This window comes from Suillus subalutaceus (genome assembly GCF_016647625.1).
Source record: "Suillus subalutaceus strain FC151 chromosome Unknown DFJ58scaffold_177, whole genome shotgun sequence".
Taxonomy (NCBI): domain Eukaryota; kingdom Fungi; phylum Basidiomycota; class Agaricomycetes; order Boletales; family Suillaceae; genus Suillus; species Suillus subalutaceus.
This window is the reverse complement of record NW_024540426.1, coordinates 43,136-62,231: the sequence shown is the minus strand read 5'-3', so window position 1 is coordinate 62,231 and position 19,096 is coordinate 43,136. Positions and strand designations below refer to the sequence as shown.

The 19,096-nt window shown below is 46.5% G+C and overlaps 7 protein-coding genes across 7 annotated transcripts; 5 read left to right on the top strand and 2 right to left on the bottom strand.

Moving 5' to 3' along the window:
* The first annotated feature begins 855 nt into the window (after window positions 1-855).
* Window positions 856-2,446, top strand: DFJ58DRAFT_148959 (uncharacterized protein). The gene is made up of 8 exons (XM_041378893.1): window positions 856-874; window positions 929-1,099; window positions 1,219-1,286; window positions 1,393-1,515; window positions 1,565-1,699; window positions 1,758-1,989; window positions 2,047-2,101; window positions 2,157-2,446. Exons 2-8 carry the CDS (start codon window positions 1,041-1,043, stop codon window positions 2,358-2,360), a joined length of 876 nt encoding a protein of 291 aa, XP_041237523.1. The 5' UTR covers window positions 856-874; window positions 929-1,040; the 3' UTR covers window positions 2,361-2,446.
* Window positions 2,447-5,696: 3,250 nt separating this feature from the next.
* On the bottom strand, window positions 5,697-6,108 carry DFJ58DRAFT_734468 (uncharacterized protein; the record flags this gene model as incomplete). The annotated part of the gene is made up of 2 exons (XM_041386488.1): window positions 5,697-5,945; window positions 6,001-6,108. The coding sequence occupies 2 exons, from the start codon at window positions 6,106-6,108 to the stop codon at window positions 5,697-5,699; spliced, it is 357 nt and encodes a 118-aa protein (XP_041237522.1).
* A 1,306-nt stretch (window positions 6,109-7,414) lies between these two features.
* Window positions 7,415-9,187, top strand: DFJ58DRAFT_816278 (major facilitator superfamily domain-containing protein). Its single transcript, XM_041391743.1, has 12 exons — window positions 7,415-7,472; window positions 7,529-7,555; window positions 7,607-7,635; window positions 7,691-7,739; window positions 7,790-7,867; window positions 7,925-8,009; window positions 8,064-8,413; window positions 8,474-8,570; window positions 8,619-8,811; window positions 8,859-8,916; window positions 8,967-9,069; window positions 9,120-9,187. Exons 2-11 carry the CDS (start codon window positions 7,536-7,538, stop codon window positions 9,031-9,033), a joined length of 1,026 nt encoding a protein of 341 aa, XP_041237521.1. The 5' UTR covers window positions 7,415-7,472; window positions 7,529-7,535; the 3' UTR covers window positions 9,034-9,069; window positions 9,120-9,187.
* Window positions 9,188-9,487: 300 nt separating this feature from the next.
* Window positions 9,488-10,625, bottom strand: DFJ58DRAFT_816269 (uncharacterized protein). The gene is made up of 3 exons (XM_041391742.1): window positions 10,214-10,625; window positions 9,726-10,154; window positions 9,488-9,661 (listed from the first exon to the last, which is right to left on the bottom strand). Exons 1-2 carry the CDS (start codon window positions 10,369-10,371, stop codon window positions 10,121-10,123), a joined length of 192 nt encoding a protein of 63 aa, XP_041237520.1. The 5' UTR covers window positions 10,372-10,625; the 3' UTR covers window positions 9,488-9,661; window positions 9,726-10,120.
* A 760-nt stretch (window positions 10,626-11,385) lies between these two features.
* On the top strand, window positions 11,386-13,364 carry DFJ58DRAFT_718912 (major facilitator superfamily domain-containing protein; the record flags this gene model as incomplete). The annotated part of the gene is made up of 14 exons (XM_041384544.1): window positions 11,386-11,561; window positions 11,610-11,636; window positions 11,694-11,722; window positions 11,783-11,832; window positions 11,873-11,958; window positions 12,012-12,096; window positions 12,143-12,495; window positions 12,565-12,650; window positions 12,700-12,762; window positions 12,785-12,889; window positions 12,953-13,010; window positions 13,062-13,093; window positions 13,160-13,177; window positions 13,228-13,364. 14 exons carry the CDS (start codon window positions 11,386-11,388, stop codon window positions 13,362-13,364), a joined length of 1,305 nt encoding a protein of 434 aa, XP_041237519.1.
* Window positions 13,365-15,702: 2,338 nt separating this feature from the next.
* On the top strand, window positions 15,703-16,256 carry DFJ58DRAFT_148801 (uncharacterized protein). The gene has a single exon (XM_041378891.1). It carries the CDS (start codon window positions 15,734-15,736, stop codon window positions 16,022-16,024), a length of 291 nt encoding a protein of 96 aa, XP_041237518.1. The 5' UTR covers window positions 15,703-15,733; the 3' UTR covers window positions 16,025-16,256.
* A 1-nt stretch (window position 16,257) lies between these two features.
* Window positions 16,258-18,738, top strand: DFJ58DRAFT_148802 (major facilitator superfamily domain-containing protein). Its single transcript, XM_041378892.1, has 14 exons — window positions 16,258-16,745; window positions 16,807-16,833; window positions 16,887-16,915; window positions 16,971-17,019; window positions 17,070-17,147; window positions 17,205-17,289; window positions 17,344-17,693; window positions 17,754-17,850; window positions 17,898-18,090; window positions 18,140-18,197; window positions 18,251-18,282; window positions 18,336-18,353; window positions 18,404-18,471; window positions 18,530-18,738. The coding sequence occupies exons 1-14, from the start codon at window positions 16,585-16,587 to the stop codon at window positions 18,626-18,628; spliced, it is 1,344 nt and encodes a 447-aa protein (XP_041237517.1). The 5' UTR covers window positions 16,258-16,584; the 3' UTR covers window positions 18,629-18,738.
* The last annotated feature ends 358 nt before the right edge of the window (window positions 18,739-19,096 follow it).

The following is a 19,096-nucleotide window of genomic DNA, read 5'->3' as shown; positions in this document are numbered from 1 at the left end:
GACTTTCAAATATGTCGCGGCAAATCGGCAAAATCGAACCGTAACCTATCGTCCACCATAAGTATCATTGTTGGGCCGAACCCAGCACATATGGCAAGAACATCCCAAAGATCGCACTACTGTGACATATAGCAATCGCGAACAGTTTCCGATGATCCGATCTTTGCGGCGTTTACACTGCTAAGTTTTCAATTTCATCGCATTTACACTAATCAACGTGTACATGAGTTAGAAGAAAGGCTCTGGATTTTTGCTCGTAAGTACTACGAGCGGGTTTGCAATAAGTTAAAAAAACTTTGCTGACCTTGAGAGGAATGTCTATTACCAGGGCAACTTGGACGCTGTTCAAACCTGTAAAATACGGCAGGTCATTGACGGAGTAAGGTAGAATCCCTTGCTGTAGCAAAAATACCTCGAAGATCGCACTGATACGCGTTGCCACAATCACGAACAGCTCTCCGATCAATCTTTTGTGGCGTTCGAGCATTCCACACACTTCGATCGACCAGGTACCATCTTTCAAATCTCACTCTGACCCTGAGCACTGGATTGTGGTATATCAAGCACGAATGCGATATTATACGTCCACCAGGTTCCCCTGCTCGCTCACTCCCATCCTCTAATAGTATGACTCTAGTCTCGAATGATCCCAGTTGGTGGCCACTCATCAATGGGAGTTTTATTTTCGGCTATTTCGTAGGTCCGTGGAGAGCCAACCGCATGATGACCGTGATGACTGGATTAACCTTGCCTGTGATTTCACAGTTGCTGGCTGTATTATGCTAATTTACGATTGGGGTGAGCAAAATTGCGTATGAAGGAACCGTCGATATCCTGATACATAGTATCTCCAGCACTGACGTTCGGACAAGAAGTAGGTGGACTTATTACTGGGACAGCTAACTCGCTTATATTCATTGTGTTATAGGTTGAACTAATCTGGGTAAGCAGACTCCCACATCAGAAGAATGACATGAAAATACAACTTGGTCACGGCAGAGGCAACGCTGGTCCCTGATGACCTTTCTCTATCTCAGTGTATGCACCTTGTGTCACAATATTTACGCTCAGAAAGTTCAATTTTTGCTGACTATCCTAGGTGCGCTATGCTGGAATAGTGACTGCTGTGTACGTTTGGAAGTTTAAGCCATTAATGTTGCGCTCATCACATATCCCTTATAATCAGGATCAACATGTTTAGTATGTCTCCTCCCATAGACTGTTTCTTTCTTGTGACGAGTACCATACAGTCGGTGTTCCAACAATTTGGACGACAGATGCAGTGAGTATTCCACACCGATGCCTCCAATTCCCGTCCAAACACTGAACTACTATGTAGGGGTGAGTGAGATCCTCAATCAACTCGTTGGTTCAATATAATGACTCCCACAGTTGTGAGTGTGTTTCAAGCGCGTGACCCTCCGAGGCGGATAACTCTGTATTTGTCACTGTCAGGCCTCATCATGTACAACACACGTGATTGCATGACTGACGTTGTAGATGTGATACTTGGCGGTGAGCTATACACCTCCGTGATATTGACTTGACTCAAACATCATGCAAGTCATCATGATCACTCGGTTACACGCTATGTATCAGCGATCAAGAAAGGTGCTGATATTCCTCGTTGTCATCTTTCTTGCCATCAGAATCCCCAACGCAGTGATGCTCGCGATAGAGATAATGCAGATTTCAGGGGGTGAGCATTAATTATGTGTGAAATGTTTAAGTGCATCATGCTTATCGACGAGTACCAGAGGAATTTATTTTATCTGGCACCTATCAGTGCATGATTTTCTATGCTGGAGATGCCTTATCTCTGTATTCCATAACTTGGACACTTGGCGCTGTATGGGAAGTCCTTGTGTTGTGTCTCGCGGTTTGGATTGCTGTAAAGCACTTCCGTGAACTGCGACGACACTCAACAAGTAGTGTTTTGGGGGACTGTTTCACGGTGTTGATGCGAACTCACGTTAACTACTTTGCAAGGTGAGCTCATAATGCGAATGTGGTTCTCTTTTTCCGCTGAAGTTTTGCATGTGCCAGTGTTTTGATTGTCTCTTGCTTCCAGATCGGTTTATTCTCTCCGACGCTCTCAGCGGTATGCCGATCTATCACTGACCTCTACATGCGACCATGGTTCATCATTTATATAGGACCCAAATTCCCTGGACGTTCAGATTTATTTTGGTCTCGCTCAGGTCTTCCAGGTCGCGCAGATGTTTATGCTGGGGCCACGCCTCATCCTTAGCATTCGAGAATATCATGCCAAGCTGGTGGCCGACTCTGATACAGCAACCGTTATGACTTCAATTGCTTTCCAGGAACGTGTCCAAGTGTCGACCAGCAGTAGTGTGTAGTTCGGGATACGTTTGATATGATTTACAATTGTCAAGTAGTCTACAGAGTGCAGGAAAATTGATTTGTATTTATTCCAGGTTTTGTCACAGCACTTATTTCTATATATTGTAAGAATATAGGAAGATGGTCATAGCACCGGCCGCACGTTTGATCTACACAGCAATAAGCTGTGAGGCGAACACGAAGATGACGAGTGGGACGCGGAACCAATTCGCGTCGCCACCCACCTTTCCTTTCCGTGTGCAAGAAAGATGGTACGATCGACAAGAAAACGATAGTTCAGTTCTCTCAAATTCCAATTGAGAACTTCTCAAGTGCCATAACTAGTAGCGGGAATAGTTAAGTATGATGGAGTCGCTCGCTGCCTAGTAGCAGGTTCGGCTGGGAAGAGAATATTAATGGAAGTCGACAGACTACGGACTCGCAAGTTCTCGCAGGCCTCATCGAAGCAATTGTCGGATGCGAAATGGGAGTTCTAGAGCAAGTGAATGTTGAATGGAAGCAAGAGGGACAGGTTCACCATATGTAAGCATGCGGGGAGTTTTCATACAGTAGTGTAATGTACTTACTCAACAATGGCAAAAAGCGCCTGGATGGCGACGACTGCCTTTGTGCAGAGAATCGCGTCGTGAAACACATATGTATTAGCTTTCCAGTGGCATTGGAAGATACACCATGAGCATGGAAGGAACTTCCTGGCGATCTGCACAGACAGCACAGTATCAGTGCGCCCGAGAGTTCGATAATTCTGTCAAGATGTGTAGGAATTGCCAGAGTTCAGAGTGTCTAGCTCAGATGATGTCAATGAGGTGCTTGCAAAGTTGAACACAACGCAGGAGGGGGCATCGACTGGCATCAACCGTGACGCGTGAACTCCATACCACGAAGTTTGGACTTTTCCTGGGAGCGTGACTGCATTGTTTGGACCAGGAGATATGGGAAGGAGGACACTGTGCATACGTGGCTTGATAATGCGCGGCCTAGGAATAAAGGAAGAGGCGGGGCAGAGGTTGGTATCGAATTCGGGAGATGTATTGAAGATGCTGTTGAAGAGACTGGTTATGATCTGGCTCAGATTGTCGTGGGGCAAATCACTTTATACTCATGGAATAACTAGGCGAAATACGGTGTGCAGGAGTATGGTCAGTTGGTCAAATGCAAGATGAGATACCTGTTCGCGCTGACGAGCTTTGGATGTTGTTTCCAAGACGCGGGCCGCGGCCGAGCCGGTGCTGAAGTATTCGATGAACCCCGAGAGACCCCGAGCTTGCCGATTCACCTGTGTGGCATAATTAATGTTCAACGTTTAACCATGCTCGTAGCTAGCATCGATCATCGTCACAGCTTGTCTGCCTTGCTCTGGGCTTAGGCCGCTGGCCCTGCTCCACCGATTTCTCATGGCCTTTGAGTGTCAGTTCGAGATGAGGCACGAAGTTCCTTTGAGTTGCCACTTGGGACGTTACTTTGTGAGTGGCGACCGCCAACTCGATCACCTGATCGCTATAAGTTGATTCTGTCTACAGGTTGTTACGCGCAAGTAAGGCCACCATAGGGACGCGCAGCTCTACATATGGGCTGGCTCATATACGCGGGAGATTATGCATACAAATTGACATCGATACGGGCTGTACCATCTATCATCGAGCGATGACAGGACACTACTGTTACATGCACTTTTATCGAAGACCACCGCTAACGTCAGATTGTTCGCGTTAGGGTCCCGGGAATTAGGGTATGGCGTCTGGTTGACAGGCTAATTAGCATGGCCCTCGCAGAGGGCCAAATTTACAGGTGTGAATGACACGAAATTCACACAAATTTACTGACGGGGGTTCGGGAGCAGAGCCCCCGAAAGCTCCAGCTTTTGACGCTGATTAGCGTTAATTTGCAGGTGAATTTCACCTAATTGACTGTAATTTACTCTACAGACTCCCATGTCTCCCACTCGTCATCCATTGGTGTCGTCGATGAAGCTTATTGATGATGTCTGGCGGAACTCCAGTGCACGTAACGAATAGCATCAGTGCGTGATCCCCATTCATCTTCAACTGCTTTGTTCCTTCCGTAACATATGCCTTATTGAATGGCATGACTGATTTTGAACTTGATGCAGCCTGCAACTCCATTCTCGCTTTCTTCATTGGCCGTTCTGTTACCCTCCGACGCAAGAACATGTTCGTTAGAATCCGAGTCCAATGCTTCTTCTGCGACCTTTGCTTTCCCTCCTGTTGCCTGGGACGCCATATACTCTCTTGCTTCTTTCCGCCACTCTTTCGCCATGCTTGTGTCGCAGTTCAGACAGTCGATCCTTGAGATTTGGCTCCATGTAAGCTGTAACGCTGTTGGAATTATTACGGACTGATTTCAAGTTCTTAATTTTCATAATATTTCGGTCGTCATCGGCATAATGGTGTTCGACCAAATATAAATTTTATTTCAACTATGTAGATACTAGAGCCACAATAAGCTATGCAAATCTTTCAAGCGTCTGAGCTGTCAGGATTGTCCAGTATATCATATATAAGCTTTTCAGGTGTTCTGGGTCCAGTAGAAACAAATTCACCCAAATTGACACTGTTTTCGAGGGTGTGAAATTGACACTGTCATTCACGGTAAATTTGCAGGGTAAATTAGCTGGGCAAATTTGCCTGGTGCAAATTCCCGGGACCCTAGTTCGCGTGCTTTGTACGGCTGCGCAAGCTGGTACATGTAGTAGGACTGATTCGTGATTCACGACACTACGGTGAGCTACTGTCATTTTCGCGAGTCACCAGCACAACCAGCCACATCGTCAGGCAGACTTTAGCTGCTTGGCATGCTTAGCTTGAACTCGTCGATTTAGCGTAACTGGTCTTAGCCGACAATGGTTTTTTCTCCACCTTCAATGGGCATGAATTCAAGAGGTCTTCGAACACATCAACCATAGGGCTCATGGCCAAGGCGTTAACAGATTCAAAATCTGTTCGTCTCGGATGGTGCAGGTTCGAAACCTGGTGACAGTAATTTTTCTCTATGATCGCACCCTGGACATGAGCTCATGGAACGGTCTTTGAACGTCAACCATAAGATTTATTGCCAAGTTGTTAACAGATTCGAAATCTGGTCTTCCTGGATGGTGCAGGTTCGAAACCTGCCGACAATGTTTTTCTCTATGATCTGAATGCTGCGTACCATACTGCAATGGCAGTCATTTATTAGTAGCAACATTGAATTGTATGCGTCTTCAGATACTCAGTATATGTAGACTAGTGATATTTTCTCTACTCTAATGCAAAGGTTCGGAAAGGACAGAAAGCCTAGCGAGAGTCCAATGCGGGAAAGACGTGGGAACCCCCTTATGAGAACTGCAAAACAGCCGATGAGTCTGGAACATATTCAACGTCCAATGGAAGGGGGTCTGTTACTAGTAGCTGCACAGTACTGGTGCTTCCGATCTGCAACGTTGCTGGGGTGGCTCCGTCAATCACATTTGATGTCCCTGTTGGTGGAGTGCTGCTGATTGAGGCACCAGCGTGGGCTTGCTGGCGAGGAGGATGTCGTGGCTGCACCAACAAATGCCCTTTTCCACTGGTATTAGCGGTGCGCTACGAGACAATATCAGCATCACGATATGAATATCGAAAGGTTAGGAGAACTTACATATTTACCCTGTGTCGCAAAAACGTCCACAAGGGGAATCCTGCGTGGGCGAGTATAGCGCTGGGGAGCAGAGGAACGAGAAAATAGACGATTTACCATGTTCTTCATTCCGGACCATCCTTCAGCGTGACAAACTATTATGGTAGTAGCAGCGCATTTGTTGGGTCCAGGTGAACAGTGGATCAAACTGTCAAAGGATGGTGAGACGTGTACCGACACAGTACTGTCACCACCATATAATGCAACACTCGCGGAAGAACTCCTGATTGTTGCCTTCGGCGTTTGGCATACTGGCAACGTCGTACACACAGCAGAGTAGTTGAAACTGTAGCTCGAATCCTAGTATATCAATGTAGATAACTGACAATAGCGAGGTTTGAAGAAGCACACAGGTGAGCTTCCCTCATTTGTAGTACTGTGTTTGCTTATGTGGGCTCGCCTTTCCCATAATTCATTTGCAGTACTGACACCGCACGCTGGACACGTGCACTTAGTATGACAAGCTAGCTTGCCGCGCAACTTCACTAATTCACTATTGCTCATAGGAGGCCGACACAGCTTGTTTTATTGCAAATTGCCTAGTACGCAATCGGCGATACAAGTCTCAGGCTTCAGGAGTTAGAAGATATTTCTATCACCCTAGTTGACACTGGCAGCCTGAGTGTGTGCAGCCGTCGTTCGTATTCTGACCACGCAGCAACTATAATGTGCAGTGTTGTGTTGCAGGTTGTGACTGGCTGCTGATAGGCACCGATGCGGACTACTGAGGGGACTCTGACCAGACATCACTAATTCACTTCCACCTGAAGATTTTTCGACCTCCAGCTAGGGATACAAGAATTCGACTAAAAACGGCCTCGAAGGTCATCTGAGCATCATACCTATTCCTTTCAAGAACGGACGTACATCATAGACACAGTTCGTGGCATTAGGTAAGTTATCTATCATTTGTATGCATCATCACTGTCCATGTGACAAAGCGGATACTCAATCGTCTCCTAGCCCGCTGTCAACCAACCACATAAACCGATCAATCAACAGTCATATATATATATCCCTGACAAGACAGCTGTTATCATGTCACCAGGTATCTACCATTACGGGGATGGACCCTGAGAGACCCTCCGGGTTTTTCTATACGCACATTTAATCGCCGTCAAGGTTTTGCTGATGCCTGTTGGTGATTAATGCACCTTCTCCAGCCTAGCCCCTTTAGCACGAGATGCTCTTGCAGGGTCAAGCTTATATCTGCCTTATAATCAGTAAGCCCAACATTTGCTGGTGCATAACGTTTTACTCCCATTTACTTCTATGTCAATAAAGTCCGCAGTCCATAATACGTTCACGATGGACAAGAAAGAAGATGATCTGGAAGAGCTAGGACATATACCGTCATCTGATTCCCAAACAGCTCGTTCAGAATCAGGCCCTCCGGATGGCGGGTTTCGGGCCTGGGGGACTGTTTTTGGGTGGTAAGCCGTAGTTCCAACCCACATGCTGTGTGTCTAACAATCACAACGATGCCTAGTTTCCTCATGCAATTTTGTACTTTTGGGTTGGTTCTAGCTCCATTCGTTCGAGACATCAGCCAATAGCACTTGAACAGATACGTATCGTCTTTTGGAGTTTATCAAGGTACGCAGCAGTCGCATGAGCATTTATATCCAAAGTTGATAAACGACCTCGGAAGATTATTACACACGAATGTATCTGACCAATCATCCACCATCTGCAATATCGTAAGTGAATATGCTTTTAGTCTGCAGTTCCTGGTCTCAGTCAGTGTCAGATGGATTGGGGCATTGACCTCGTTCCTCATAATCAATGTCACGTTGATCTCAGGTCCGCTGTACGACCGAGGGTGGTTGTAAGTTGCCATATATTTATATAGTCAGTCGTTAATTTCTACACAAATTACTGATAGCTATCGATTGATGATTGTGGGGTCGCTGCTCCAATCAGTGTCCTTGTTCGCTCTGTCCTTCGCAAAGCCTGGTCAGTTTTACTTGGTGAGCAGCCCGATTAATATTGTCGTCGATGGGCTACCTATATGTGGCGATTAGATTTTCATGGTTCAAGGTGTCCTTTCTGGGATTGGGATGGGCCTAACGTACAGTCCCAGTCTCGCGGTTGTCTCTCAGCACTTCTCCAAAAGACGCACGCTGGTGGTGTCTCTCGTCGCGTCCGGTTCACCACTGGGTGCCATGATTCATCCGATCATGCTGAATGACCTTTTGAATGGTACTGTTGGCTTTGCAAGAGGTGTTCGCGCCAGTGCGGGTTTTGTCAGTGCTTTGTTATTGATCGCCTGTTTATGTATGCGTACAAGAGAACTGTCAGTACCAACTGTCAGTTATACGGTAGTGGCGCGAAAATGCTCTCGCGAGGTTCTCTTCATCCTCATGACCGTTGGGTATGTTGTATCTGGCATACTCCAAAAGGATTCACAGTCTTGACAGTTGATCATGCCTAGGTCAACACTATTTCAGATCGGGTTTTACTTCCCCCTGTTTTACTTGCAACTAGACTCTACCAAACATGGCATTGACACCAAATTCTCGTTCTACTCCGTACGCCCAGGATTATTCTCTTTGTTGTCAATTCTTAACCCGCCTTAGCTTGTGATAATGAATGCAGCCTGTTTTGTCGGACGCTGCATGACAGGAATAATTGCGGCGTATACGGGGGTGTTGAACCTCACGATCGCATCCACCGTCGCATGCAGTGCTGTCATAATATCCATGATAGCTTTGAGTGACATGGCCAGCGTGGTTATGTTAGGACTTGCATATGGGTACTTTTCTGGTGTTTGTATGTGTTACTGCAGCTTATGTGATTCCTGGTGCTGACTTTCCAAGACATCGCGCTGATAGTCCCATTGGTGACTGAGCTCACGCCCAATTTGTCCGAGCTAGGGTTGGTTTCTCTTACATTTGCATTCTGGTGATGTTGACCCTCATATTGAGAGCGCGAATGGGCATATGTTTTGCCTTCACTGGTATGTATCATCTAGCTCTGTCTCGGAACTCCTGACAATGCGCGAATGATCAGCTTTTGCTGGATTACTCGGTGAGTAGTTACTTTCCGGTCTTCATCCGCCATTGAACCAATATTTTCAGGTGGCCCAATATCAGGCGCTTTGCTTGGTTCTCAATATAGGTGGTGGATAGCGTCGCTTTTCAGTGGGGTGAGTAGTTGTCATTGTTCCTGCATTTGTCCAAACACTGCTAAGATTTGCATCTAGCTCATTTCCCTCGTCGGAAGTATCATGTTCGTGGTAATGCGCTTGGTGATATACCGCCGGAATAAACGATAGCTGGCGGGGACATGTGAACCAGTTGTGCCGTTGGATTCTGTCTAGGCCGATAGGCACCGCGACACACTATGTTGATACTTAAAATGTCAGGAGCACGAGGGCCTGGCTTGAACGAGGTCAACCGGTCACAGCAAGTTCAATTGGAATTTACTTGGTGCGCCTCCATCAGAAAAATGTGCAAAACTCCAGGATATCTCGTTTCATATATGGTGCTCGTTGCTACCAATCAGTAGGCTAGGTGGGTGGTATAACATATACGAAGCAACATCTTGTGGGCCGGAGTCACATCACAGATTGAATTGAGTACCGTCAACGTCGTACATATGTAGCACGTCTGATCTGAATCTGTAAAAGCATAGTCCGAAAATCAATAATTATATGCGCAGTACACAACAATTAAGCAACGCACGTAGGTCTCCTCCAACACCAACACCTCACCTCAAACCACCTTCGCAGGTACAGACGCAAGTGTCTGTTACATCCCAGCCTGCACGGGTGCCGGCTCCGATACGTGAAGGTAAAAGGTTCCATGAAAGTTGACAAAGACGAGTGAGTGGTGATATCATTTAGTTTCTAACCGAAGTCAACTTGTAGAGATACTTTACCTAGTAGTCCGCCTTGGATTTCCAGACCCAAATTCCCCGACCATATCACCATGCCCTTGTTTTCTACAAGGTTCCAATGTAGCATACTAATGCAGTTTCCGAGAATGAGCGAATCGGGATCTGTCGCGATCAGTATGCCAATGTCGAATATTTTCAGGAATGGTTTCGCTGCGTCGGGGTGAGCGTCGTTCGTTGTAATTCACTTCATATGGATATCGTATGCATGGCTATCACTGCCCATGTAGTTTAGCTTACGAGTGGACTGGGTAAAAAGATGTAAACGTTTACTCACATGTCTGAGTGGGCAGTTACTATAGCAAGTGGAAACCGTGCAGGGCAGAAAGTGAAGTCCCCCAAGACCCCATCGCCGACCGGGTGAGTCCAGGAGTATAAATCAACAAAGCCAGACGCGGATGGCATTCGTGCAAAATGGATGTAGTCCGAGTCCATCCTAGCCGAAACCAATATATCACTGGCCCACAATCTCGTCAAATTCCCTAAGGGCCTAAGATCGTTTAAGGGAGTGTGTCTGAGCGTATACTTCCGATGCTGGTAGTCAACATGTTGCCAGGCAGTGTCACGCTGTTCAAGTCGTTTGCAATATGGGGGGTACAGTCGTTTGGGAGGATCCTACTGGAATCATTTGGAAGTCACTGGGGTCGATGATACTACTGTGAAAGCTGCAGTTTAGCAGTACGGTATTGCGTACCGTTTCAAAGGACCAGACATCAGTGAACAGATGATTCCTTGATACAGTGGCAGCCGCGGAAACTACAGAAGGATACAATTCTTGTACTAGTCACGATGCTGAGTCAAAAATACAAACAGAAGCAAAACACCGGACTCTAGACTGTTGCAGTTTTCAACTTCACACCACCATGTACGGTGCATCAACAGGGTATTCGAATGATAGTCACTATCCAAAGATCCTCGGACTTCCGCCCGTATCTAAGTACTGTCTATATGGAACGTCTCATCTGAATCTGTAACAAATTCCAACCATACTCCAAAAAATCAATAACAAGATTAAAGCAATTGGCATATGCTCAATACATACCACCTAAGCTGCGCGCGTAGCACGGCACCTCCAACAACTTGAACAACAACACCAACAACACCAACATCTCCAGACTCCTGCGTTTGTTCCTTCCGGATGTCAATAAACGTCGGCTGCCACTCACCACCCCAGGATCAGGGTTGTTTTCACCATGGATTACGCTCCGCCTTGTATCAGCAATAAACGTTCTTATCTGGCCTTCTTTTTTTCAAGGGTCGACCATTGGCTCGGCCCGAAAAAATGTCTGTTTGCAAATTCGCATCATATAGATCCCGCCAAAGCGCTTCGACATTTGACGTTTGCCGCATTAGTCGCCCGACTGGGCAGACATACGGTCATAATCGGGTGCGTGCATATAAAAACCTAAGTATTGTACTTGCTGTCATGGTCAGTTCTCCCAGCCCAGGATGGTAGCCGAATCTGAGCTTCGAACGGTCCATACAGAAGGGGCCGCCTTCCAGGATGATAAAGAAGGCTCAGAGACATTGGAAGCATGTCGAGTCTCCAAGGATTGGGACCCTCCCTCAAGCCCGGATGAGTGTCCCGAAGGTGGTCTGGCAGCTTGGGCCACTGCTTTTGGAGCGTAAGAAGACTCGAACTCTTTGGTCTGGCCCTGACTCGGTCTACACAGGTTTCTTGTACAGTTTTGTGGGTTTGGGTGAGTCTGGTGCAAGTGTTGACAGGAAATGACTTTGCGACTGACTCAGGTTAAAAGGTATACCGATTCATTTGGTGTCTATCAAGGTATTGCTGTAGACAAACACAAGCATATGCGCATGTAATATTCAATCTATTACCCTCTAGACTTTTATACCCAACATTACCTGACAAATGAGACAGTCGTCTGCTATATCGTGAGTTTCTACTTGCATTTTCATAGCAGGTATCTTCAAGCCTTGCAGATGGATCGGGAGCACGAGCGCGTTTTTAATAATTTCTTTGGGCCTCGTGTCAGGTTTGCTGTACGACCGAGGATATTTGTGAGTGTAGATATGTCGGAGGTTCTCGATGATACTTCAACAAGCTTAACTAGTTACCATCTCATGATTGCCGGATCGTTTTTGCAGAGTTTCTGTCTATTTATGTTGTCTTTATCGAAACCCGATCAGTACTACCAGGTAACCTCACCTGATTTAAAAACATCGTTTTCTGACTCAGTCTTAGATATTTCTCTCTCAAGGTTTAGGCTTGGGTATCGCATCAGGGCTCATGTATATCCCTAGCATAGCTGTGATCTCGCATCATTTCCGACGGAGGCGCACACTGGTTATGACGTTCGTCGCTACGGGCTCATCGCTAGGCGCTATCATCCATCCAATCATGCTCAATAACCTCCTCAACGGCCCTCTTGGCTTCGCCCATGGCGTCCGTGCAAGCGCAGGGTTGATCAGCTCATTTCTCTTAACTGCATGTCTGTGCATGCGAACTCGCCTTGATCCGCCGGCGACACCAGTGAATTATATTGTGGTATCTAGAACATGTATTCACGACGTACCATTTATTCTCCTGATAGTAGGGTGAGACCTACTACGTACCTTTTCTCGAATTCCTCCAACTAACCATCCCGCAGGGGCTTCCTTTTCCAGATTGGCGTCTTCTACCCATTATTCTTCTTTCAACTTCGACTCTATCAAGCACGACATCAGCGTTAACTTCTCGTTTTACTCTGTGGGTTCCAGCACTGCGCAAGTCATTGGTCTGCTGACAAAATCTCCAGCTAGTGATTCTAAATGGGTCCAATTTTATAGGGCGACTCACGTCGGGGTTCATTGAGGCATTCACGGGTGTTCTGAACTTGGACTATAGTGTCGTCGATTTCGTGCGGTGTGCTCATTTTAGGCATGATTGGGATGGGTAGCTTGGCTAGCGTCGTTGTGCTTGGTGTGCTTTATGGCTATTTTGCAGGGCTGAGTAAGTAATTGTTTCTGCTATCATTGGTGTGCAAGTTTCAGATGGGTTCACCATTGCATGTAGACATTGCGATGATGGCTCCACTCATTGCTACTTTAACGCCCGACCTCTCTGAGCTTGGGCAAGTGATCATTTATGTTTGAACGTACGAACCATCTTATTTGGATCACAGCGCGCGGATGGGCATCTGTGTCTTTATTCTTGGTAAATATTATCAACGTTACTGTTACTTCCATGTTGTTCAAACTTGTCGCGATCCTCACTGTATAGGATTCGGAGGTTTGATTGGTGAGTGCAGTGGTGTCGTTTCTTGCTTCAAATTCCAATTCTTTATACAGGAACACCCATATCCGGCGCTCTGCTAACATCTAGTTATACCTGGTGGATACCGGGTCTGTTCTCTGGGGTGAGTCGACCGTCACTATTATTTTTTCTCCAGAATTCACGTCGAGTCAAATCAAATCAACCTACATAACAGATCGTTTCACTGGCTGGTGCCATGATGTTTATCATCATGCGATACATATTTCTTAGAAGGCAGCGCATCTTAGGTAGGTCTTCATCTGGCTCATGGCTGCCGAATTGAGGACTTATCCCTCTTCTTGTACTTGGCCATTAACACTGGGAGTGGCAGGTCCTTTCCACTAGGTCCGTCACTATTTTTGTAAATATTCTTGTCGCTTGACTGCCATCAAGGCGATAAAGGAACGGGCTGTGCAACTTCTTTCGATCAGATTCCGATATGCGAGAGGAGGGGCCTGAAGTGATTTGCAGGACGTGGTTTTTTTTGGCTGTGACCGACGGTCTTCTCAACCTGGTATGAAGTTTTTTCCACACTCGCGTCAAGTTTCTTGGGTTTTAGAGCCTGTATCGAAAAGCTGTCTGCTCGTTGACAATGTACTGGAGCATCGCAGTAGCAACGCTGGAAGATAAAATGACAAGGATGATATCACATTTTCCAGTACTCCTTCCTAGAGGAATGATATGCAATCACCTCAACAGAATTCCCACTCACGTGGTGACGCGTAATATTTTCAGAAAACTGAAGTGGTTGATGTCGCGCTGTCACAGGCTGCTCCCGACTAGCAGATATACCTGTGGTAGGGAGGAGAGATATTTGTCGTTTGTGACAAAGGCTCTCGTAGGCGCCAGCAACATCTTGTGCTCGTGTCGCAAAGGAAGAGTCATTGGAAGCAAGATTGAGAGTTCTATGATGTCCAGTCCCGCTCCCTCAGTGCGTCACAGTAAGTGTCAACCACGGCTTTCCGCGCTTTGCATGTCTATTGCGGGTGTAACAGTCACTGAGCACAACTGGCACTTTACTGATTATTACATTGACGAGACACCCTTCAACGTTTCATATAGTTCTACCTCCTTGACCACCTTCACGGACATGCCATCAGCTAATCAAGAAACTGCAATTCGCTGAGCTCAATATCGTCATATTGCTTGGACTTCAGGTATTGCTGAATATGAATACGTCAGCGGGGCTGCGACAACTGCACCAGATATCACATACGCAGGCGGTGTTGTAAAACAACTTCAATGATTGTATTCATTAACTCCGCCTTCTTCTGAGAGCTTTTGGTCGACCCTGGTAATGAACTCGAGAGATCCTCGGTTGTCAAGCATAAGACTCGTGGCCAAGTGGTTAACAGATTCAAAATCTGTTCCTCCTGGATGGTGCAGGTTCGAAACTTGCTGACGCCGGTAGCTTTTCTCTATAATCGCACTTGGGACATGAGCTCATGGAGAGGTCTTCGGACCTCGACCACAAGACTTATGGCCAAGTTGTTAACAGATTCGAAATCTGGTCTTCCTGGATGGTGCAGGTTCGAAACCTGCCGCCAAATATTTTTTCTGTGATCTGAATGCTACGTACCATAGTACAATATTAATGGCAGTTGCTTATTGGGAGCAACATCGGATTGCATGTGTCTTCAAATACTCAGTACATGTGGTGATATCTACTCTAACAAAAAGGTTCGGAAAGAACAGAAAGCCTAGCGGGAGCTGGAAGCAGATCAACTATTGTCCAATGCGTGAAAGAGGCGGGAATCACCTTGTGAGAACTGTAAAATGGGAAGAGGGTCTATTACTAGTAGTTGCTCTGGTACTTCCGCTCTGCAACGTTGCTAGGGTAGCTCAATCAATCACATTTGATGTTCCTGCTGGTGACGCGCTACCGCTTGAGGAGCGTTGACTTGCTGGCGAGGAGGACGGGGTGGCTACGCCAAGCTTTGGCCTTTTTCCACCGTGGGCATTAGCGGTGTAATACAAGACAATATCAGCATCGCGACTCAGATATGAATATCGAAAGGTCAGGATGTGCACGAGATCTTGCGCATAAATTGTAACATCACAACGACGTGTGAACAACACCTGGGGAAGGACAAGGGAAACTGAAAAGGGCAGGCCGACGAAGGACGAACTTACCAGGGCAGGGGTTTCAACTGGTTACTGCAAGATGCAGACAAGGAAGGCGACCATATGAATGCGGGACACGTGGCATTTTAAGTGTAAAACCTGACAAGTACGTGGCAGAGGCTTGGTAGGACAAGGAATCTGAGACATGATAAAAAATGGGCCATAGCCTATATGCAAGGCGGAAGATGGCAAAGAGACAATTGAGGACAACACAAGCACGCAGATGCAACAGCAAAGGGATGGGATGGAAATGGAGAGGTAGTAGACTAGTATGATGGCGCATGTACGGCGAATCTAGGCTTGGGCATTCAGAAAAAGGAAATCTTTTCACGCACACATAAAAATATGGACGTTTGGATTTGACAGATCTCTCCCTACTTTGTAGAGTCGTACTATAAGTACTGCTCTTGTTCTCTCATGGGCTTGTTGCATTGCAAATTGCCTAGTACGCAATTGGCGATACAGGTCTCATTATTATCTATCACACCAGTTGACACGTCAGTGAGTCTGGGACCTCAGCGCTCAGCTGCCAGTGTGTGCAGCCGTCCGACGTTCGCGTTTCTGACCACGCAGCAACTGTATTTGCAGCATTGTGTTGCAGGTTGTGACTGGCCACTGATAGGTACCGATGCCGACTACTTAGGGGACTCTGTGACCAGACATGAGTCACTGATTCACTTCCACCTGATGATTTTTCGTCCGTACTAGCCCTTGAGGTAATGACCTCTAGCCAAGGATAGAAGAATTCAACTACAAACAGCCTCGAAGGTCACATCTGAGCATTATACCTCTTTCAAGAACGGACGTATATTACACCCATGTATCCCCTGGCGGTATTTCTTAATTCCTTCCAAGGCCTCAATGTAACTATGTACCCGACATAGTCCCTGCATTAGGTAAGTTATCTGTCGTTTGTATGCATAATCACTTGTCCATGTGACAAAGCGGATACTCAATCGTCTCCTAGCCTGCTGTCAACCACGCAAGCCGAACAACCAACAGTCCTGTGACAAGACAGCTGTTGTCATGTCATCAGTTGTCTACCATCACAGGGATGGACCCTGAGAGATCGTCCGGGTTTCTTCTACATATGTGCGCATTCAATCGCCATCAAGGTTTTGCTGACGCCCTGTCGGCGATGTAATGCACCTCCTACCGCGTAGCCCCTTTAGCACGAGGCGCTCTTGCAGGGTCAAGATTATTATTGGTCTTATAATCACTAAGCCCAACGTTTGCTGGTGCATAGCGTTTTACTCCCATTTACTTTCATGTCAATAAAGTCCGCAATCCATAATACGTTCACGACGAACAAGAAAGAAGATGATGTGAAAGAGCTAGGACGCATGCCATCATCTAATTCCCAAACCGCTTGTTCAGAATTAGGCCCTCCGGATGGCGGGTTTCGGGCATGGGGGACTGTTTTTGGATGGTAAGTCGTGTCTCAAATGATACCCGCATACTATGTGTCTAACAATCACGACGATGCCTAGTTTCCTCATGCAATTTTGTGGTTTTGGGTCAGTTCTAGCCCTGTTCGTTCGAGACACATCAGTCAATAGCACTTGAACAGATACATATCGTCTTTTGGAGTTTATCAAGGTACGCAGCAGTCGCATGAGCATTTATATCCAAAGTTGATGAACGACCTCGGAAGATTATTACACACGAATTTATCTGACCAATTATTCACCATCTGCAATATCGTAAGTGAATATGCTTTTAGTCTGCAGTTCTTGGTCTCAGTCAGTGTCAGATGGATTGGTGCATTGACCTCGTTCCTCGCAGTCAATGTCACGTTGATCTCAGGTCCGCTGTACGATCGAGGGTGGTTGTAAGTTGCCATGTCTTTATACAGTCAGTTGTTAATTTCTGCGCAAATTACTTATAGCTATCGATTGATGATTGTGGGGTCGCTGCTCCAATCAGTGTCCTTGTTCGCTTTATCCTTCACAAAGCCTGGTCAGTTTTACTTGGTGAGCAGCAGGACCGATTTCGTCGTCAATGGGCTACCTATACAGTGCGACCAGGCTTTTATATTTCAGGGTGTCATTTCTGGGTTTGGGATGGGCCTGACGTACGCTCCCAGTATCGCGGTCGTCTCTCAGCACTTCATCAGAAGACGCACGTTGGCAATGTCTCTCGTCACATCCGGTACACCACTTGGTTCCATGATTCATCCGATCATGCTCAATCACCTTTTGAATGGTACTGTGGGCTTTGCGAGAGGCATTCACGCCAGTGCGGGTTTTGTCAGTGCTCTATTATTGATCGCCTGTTTATTCATGCGTACAAGAGAACTGCCGGTACCGACTGCCAGTTATATGGTAGTGGCGCGAAAATGCTCTCGCGAGGTTCTCTTCATCCTCATGACCGTTGGGTATGTTGTATCTGGCATACTCCAAAAGGATTCACAGTCTTGACAGTTGATCATGCCTAGGTCAACACTATTTCAGATCGGGTTTTACTTCCCCCTGTTTTACTTGCAACTAGACTCTACCAAACATGGTATTGACACCAAATTCTCGTTCTACTCCGTACGCCAGGATTATTCTCTTTATTGTCGATTCTTAACTCGCTTTAGCTTGTGATAATGAATGCAGCCTGTTTTGTCGGACGCTGCATGACAGGAATGGTTGCGGGGTATACGGGGGTGTTGAACCTTACGATCGCATCCACCGTCGCATGCAGTGCTATCATAATATCCATGATAGCTCTGACTGACGTGGCCAGTGTGGTTGTGTTAGGACTTGCGTACGGCTACGTCTCTTGTGTTTGTATGTGTCACACTACAACTTGTGTAATTCCTGGTACTGACTTTCCAAGATATCGCGCTGATAGTCCCATTGGTGACTGAGCTCACACCCAATTTGTCTGAGCTGGGGTTAGCTTCTCTTGCATTTGCAATCTGATGATGTTGACCCTCCTCACATGTAGTGCGCGAATGGGCATATGTTTTACCTTTACTGGTATGTATCATCTAGCTCTGTCTCGTAACTCCTGACAGTACGCGGATGGTCAGCTTTTAGTGGATTACTCAGTGAGTAGTTGCTTTCCGGTCTTTATTCGCCATTGAACCAATATTTTCAGGCGGCCCAATATCAGGCGCTTTGCTTGGTTCTCAATATAGGTGGTGGATACCGTCGCTCTTCAATGGGGTGAGTAGTTCATATTGTTTCTGGACTTGCGCAAGCCCTGTGCTAAAATTGCATCTAGCTCATCTCCCTCGTCGGAAGTTCGATGTTCGTGGCGATGCGCTTGGTGATATACCGCCAGAATAAACGGAAACCATCCGTAGCTGACGGGGACACGTGAACCAGTTGTTCCGTTGGATTCTGTCGAGGCCATTATTCACTCGTGCTGGATTAGATGTGACTTCTTGGAAATATGTGTATGAAATGTTCGTGTATTGAACGCGTGTGCAGAAGTACAAACATTCTTGGACTGGATGATCTATGCCGTAGCAGCGTGCGGGCACCAACCCCCGCTCACATTGAACGAACGACAGCAGACAACGTAAAGTCTCTCACTCGTAGACGCCTCCATGGTGCCGAAATCATCGACAACTGACTTGCTCTGCTTTCATGCCAAGACAAAGAAATTAGATTTAAATCATCATTTAAATCTACTCTTATCCACGGCTGTTAATCCCACGTGTCAACGAGCATCAAGCGCCGCTTGCAAATTCCGATTTCGAACAATCTTTGTACTCAGATGGAGAACAAAACGATACGACAGGGTCAGACAGGTCAAGAGGCAAAATGAACGGCAAGCAGTAAAGCC

Coding starts and splice junctions, on each gene's coding strand:
- DFJ58DRAFT_148959 (XM_041378893.1), top strand. CDS start 1,041: ATGCACCTTGTGTCACAATATTTACGCTCAGAAAGTTCAATTTTTGCT. Junction 1,700..1,757: donor GATAATGCAGATTTCAGGGG/GTGAGCATTAAT, acceptor GACGAGTACCAG/AGGAATTTATTTTATCTGGC. Junction 2,102..2,156: donor TCTCTCCGACGCTCTCAGCG/GTATGCCGATCT, acceptor TCATTTATATAG/GACCCAAATTCCCTGGACGT.
- DFJ58DRAFT_816278 (XM_041391743.1), top strand. CDS start 7,536: ATGCAATTTTGTACTTTTGG. Junction 8,010..8,063: donor AGCCTGGTCAGTTTTACTTG/GTGAGCAGCCCG, acceptor TGTGGCGATTAG/ATTTTCATGGTTCAAGGTGT. Junction 8,414..8,473: donor TTCATCCTCATGACCGTTGG/GTATGTTGTATC, acceptor GATCATGCCTAG/GTCAACACTATTTCAGATCG.
- DFJ58DRAFT_816269 (XM_041391742.1), bottom strand. CDS start 10,371: ATGGACTCGGACTACATCCATTTTGCACGAATGCCATCCGCGTCTGGC. Junction 10,155..10,213: donor GTAACTGCCCACTCAGACAT/GTGAGTAAACGT, acceptor CTACATGGGCAG/TGATAGCCATGCATACGATA.
- DFJ58DRAFT_148801 (XM_041378891.1), top strand. CDS start 15,734: ATGGGCTTGTTGCATTGCAAATTGCCTAGTACGCAATTGGCGATACAG.
- DFJ58DRAFT_148802 (XM_041378892.1), top strand. CDS start 16,585: ATGTCAATAAAGTCCGCAATCCATAATACGTTCACGACGAACAAGAAA. Junction 17,020..17,069: donor TATTCACCATCTGCAATATC/GTAAGTGAATAT, acceptor AGTCAGTGTCAG/ATGGATTGGTGCATTGACCT. Junction 18,091..18,139: donor CGGCTACGTCTCTTGTGTTT/GTATGTGTCACA, acceptor TGACTTTCCAAG/ATATCGCGCTGATAGTCCCA.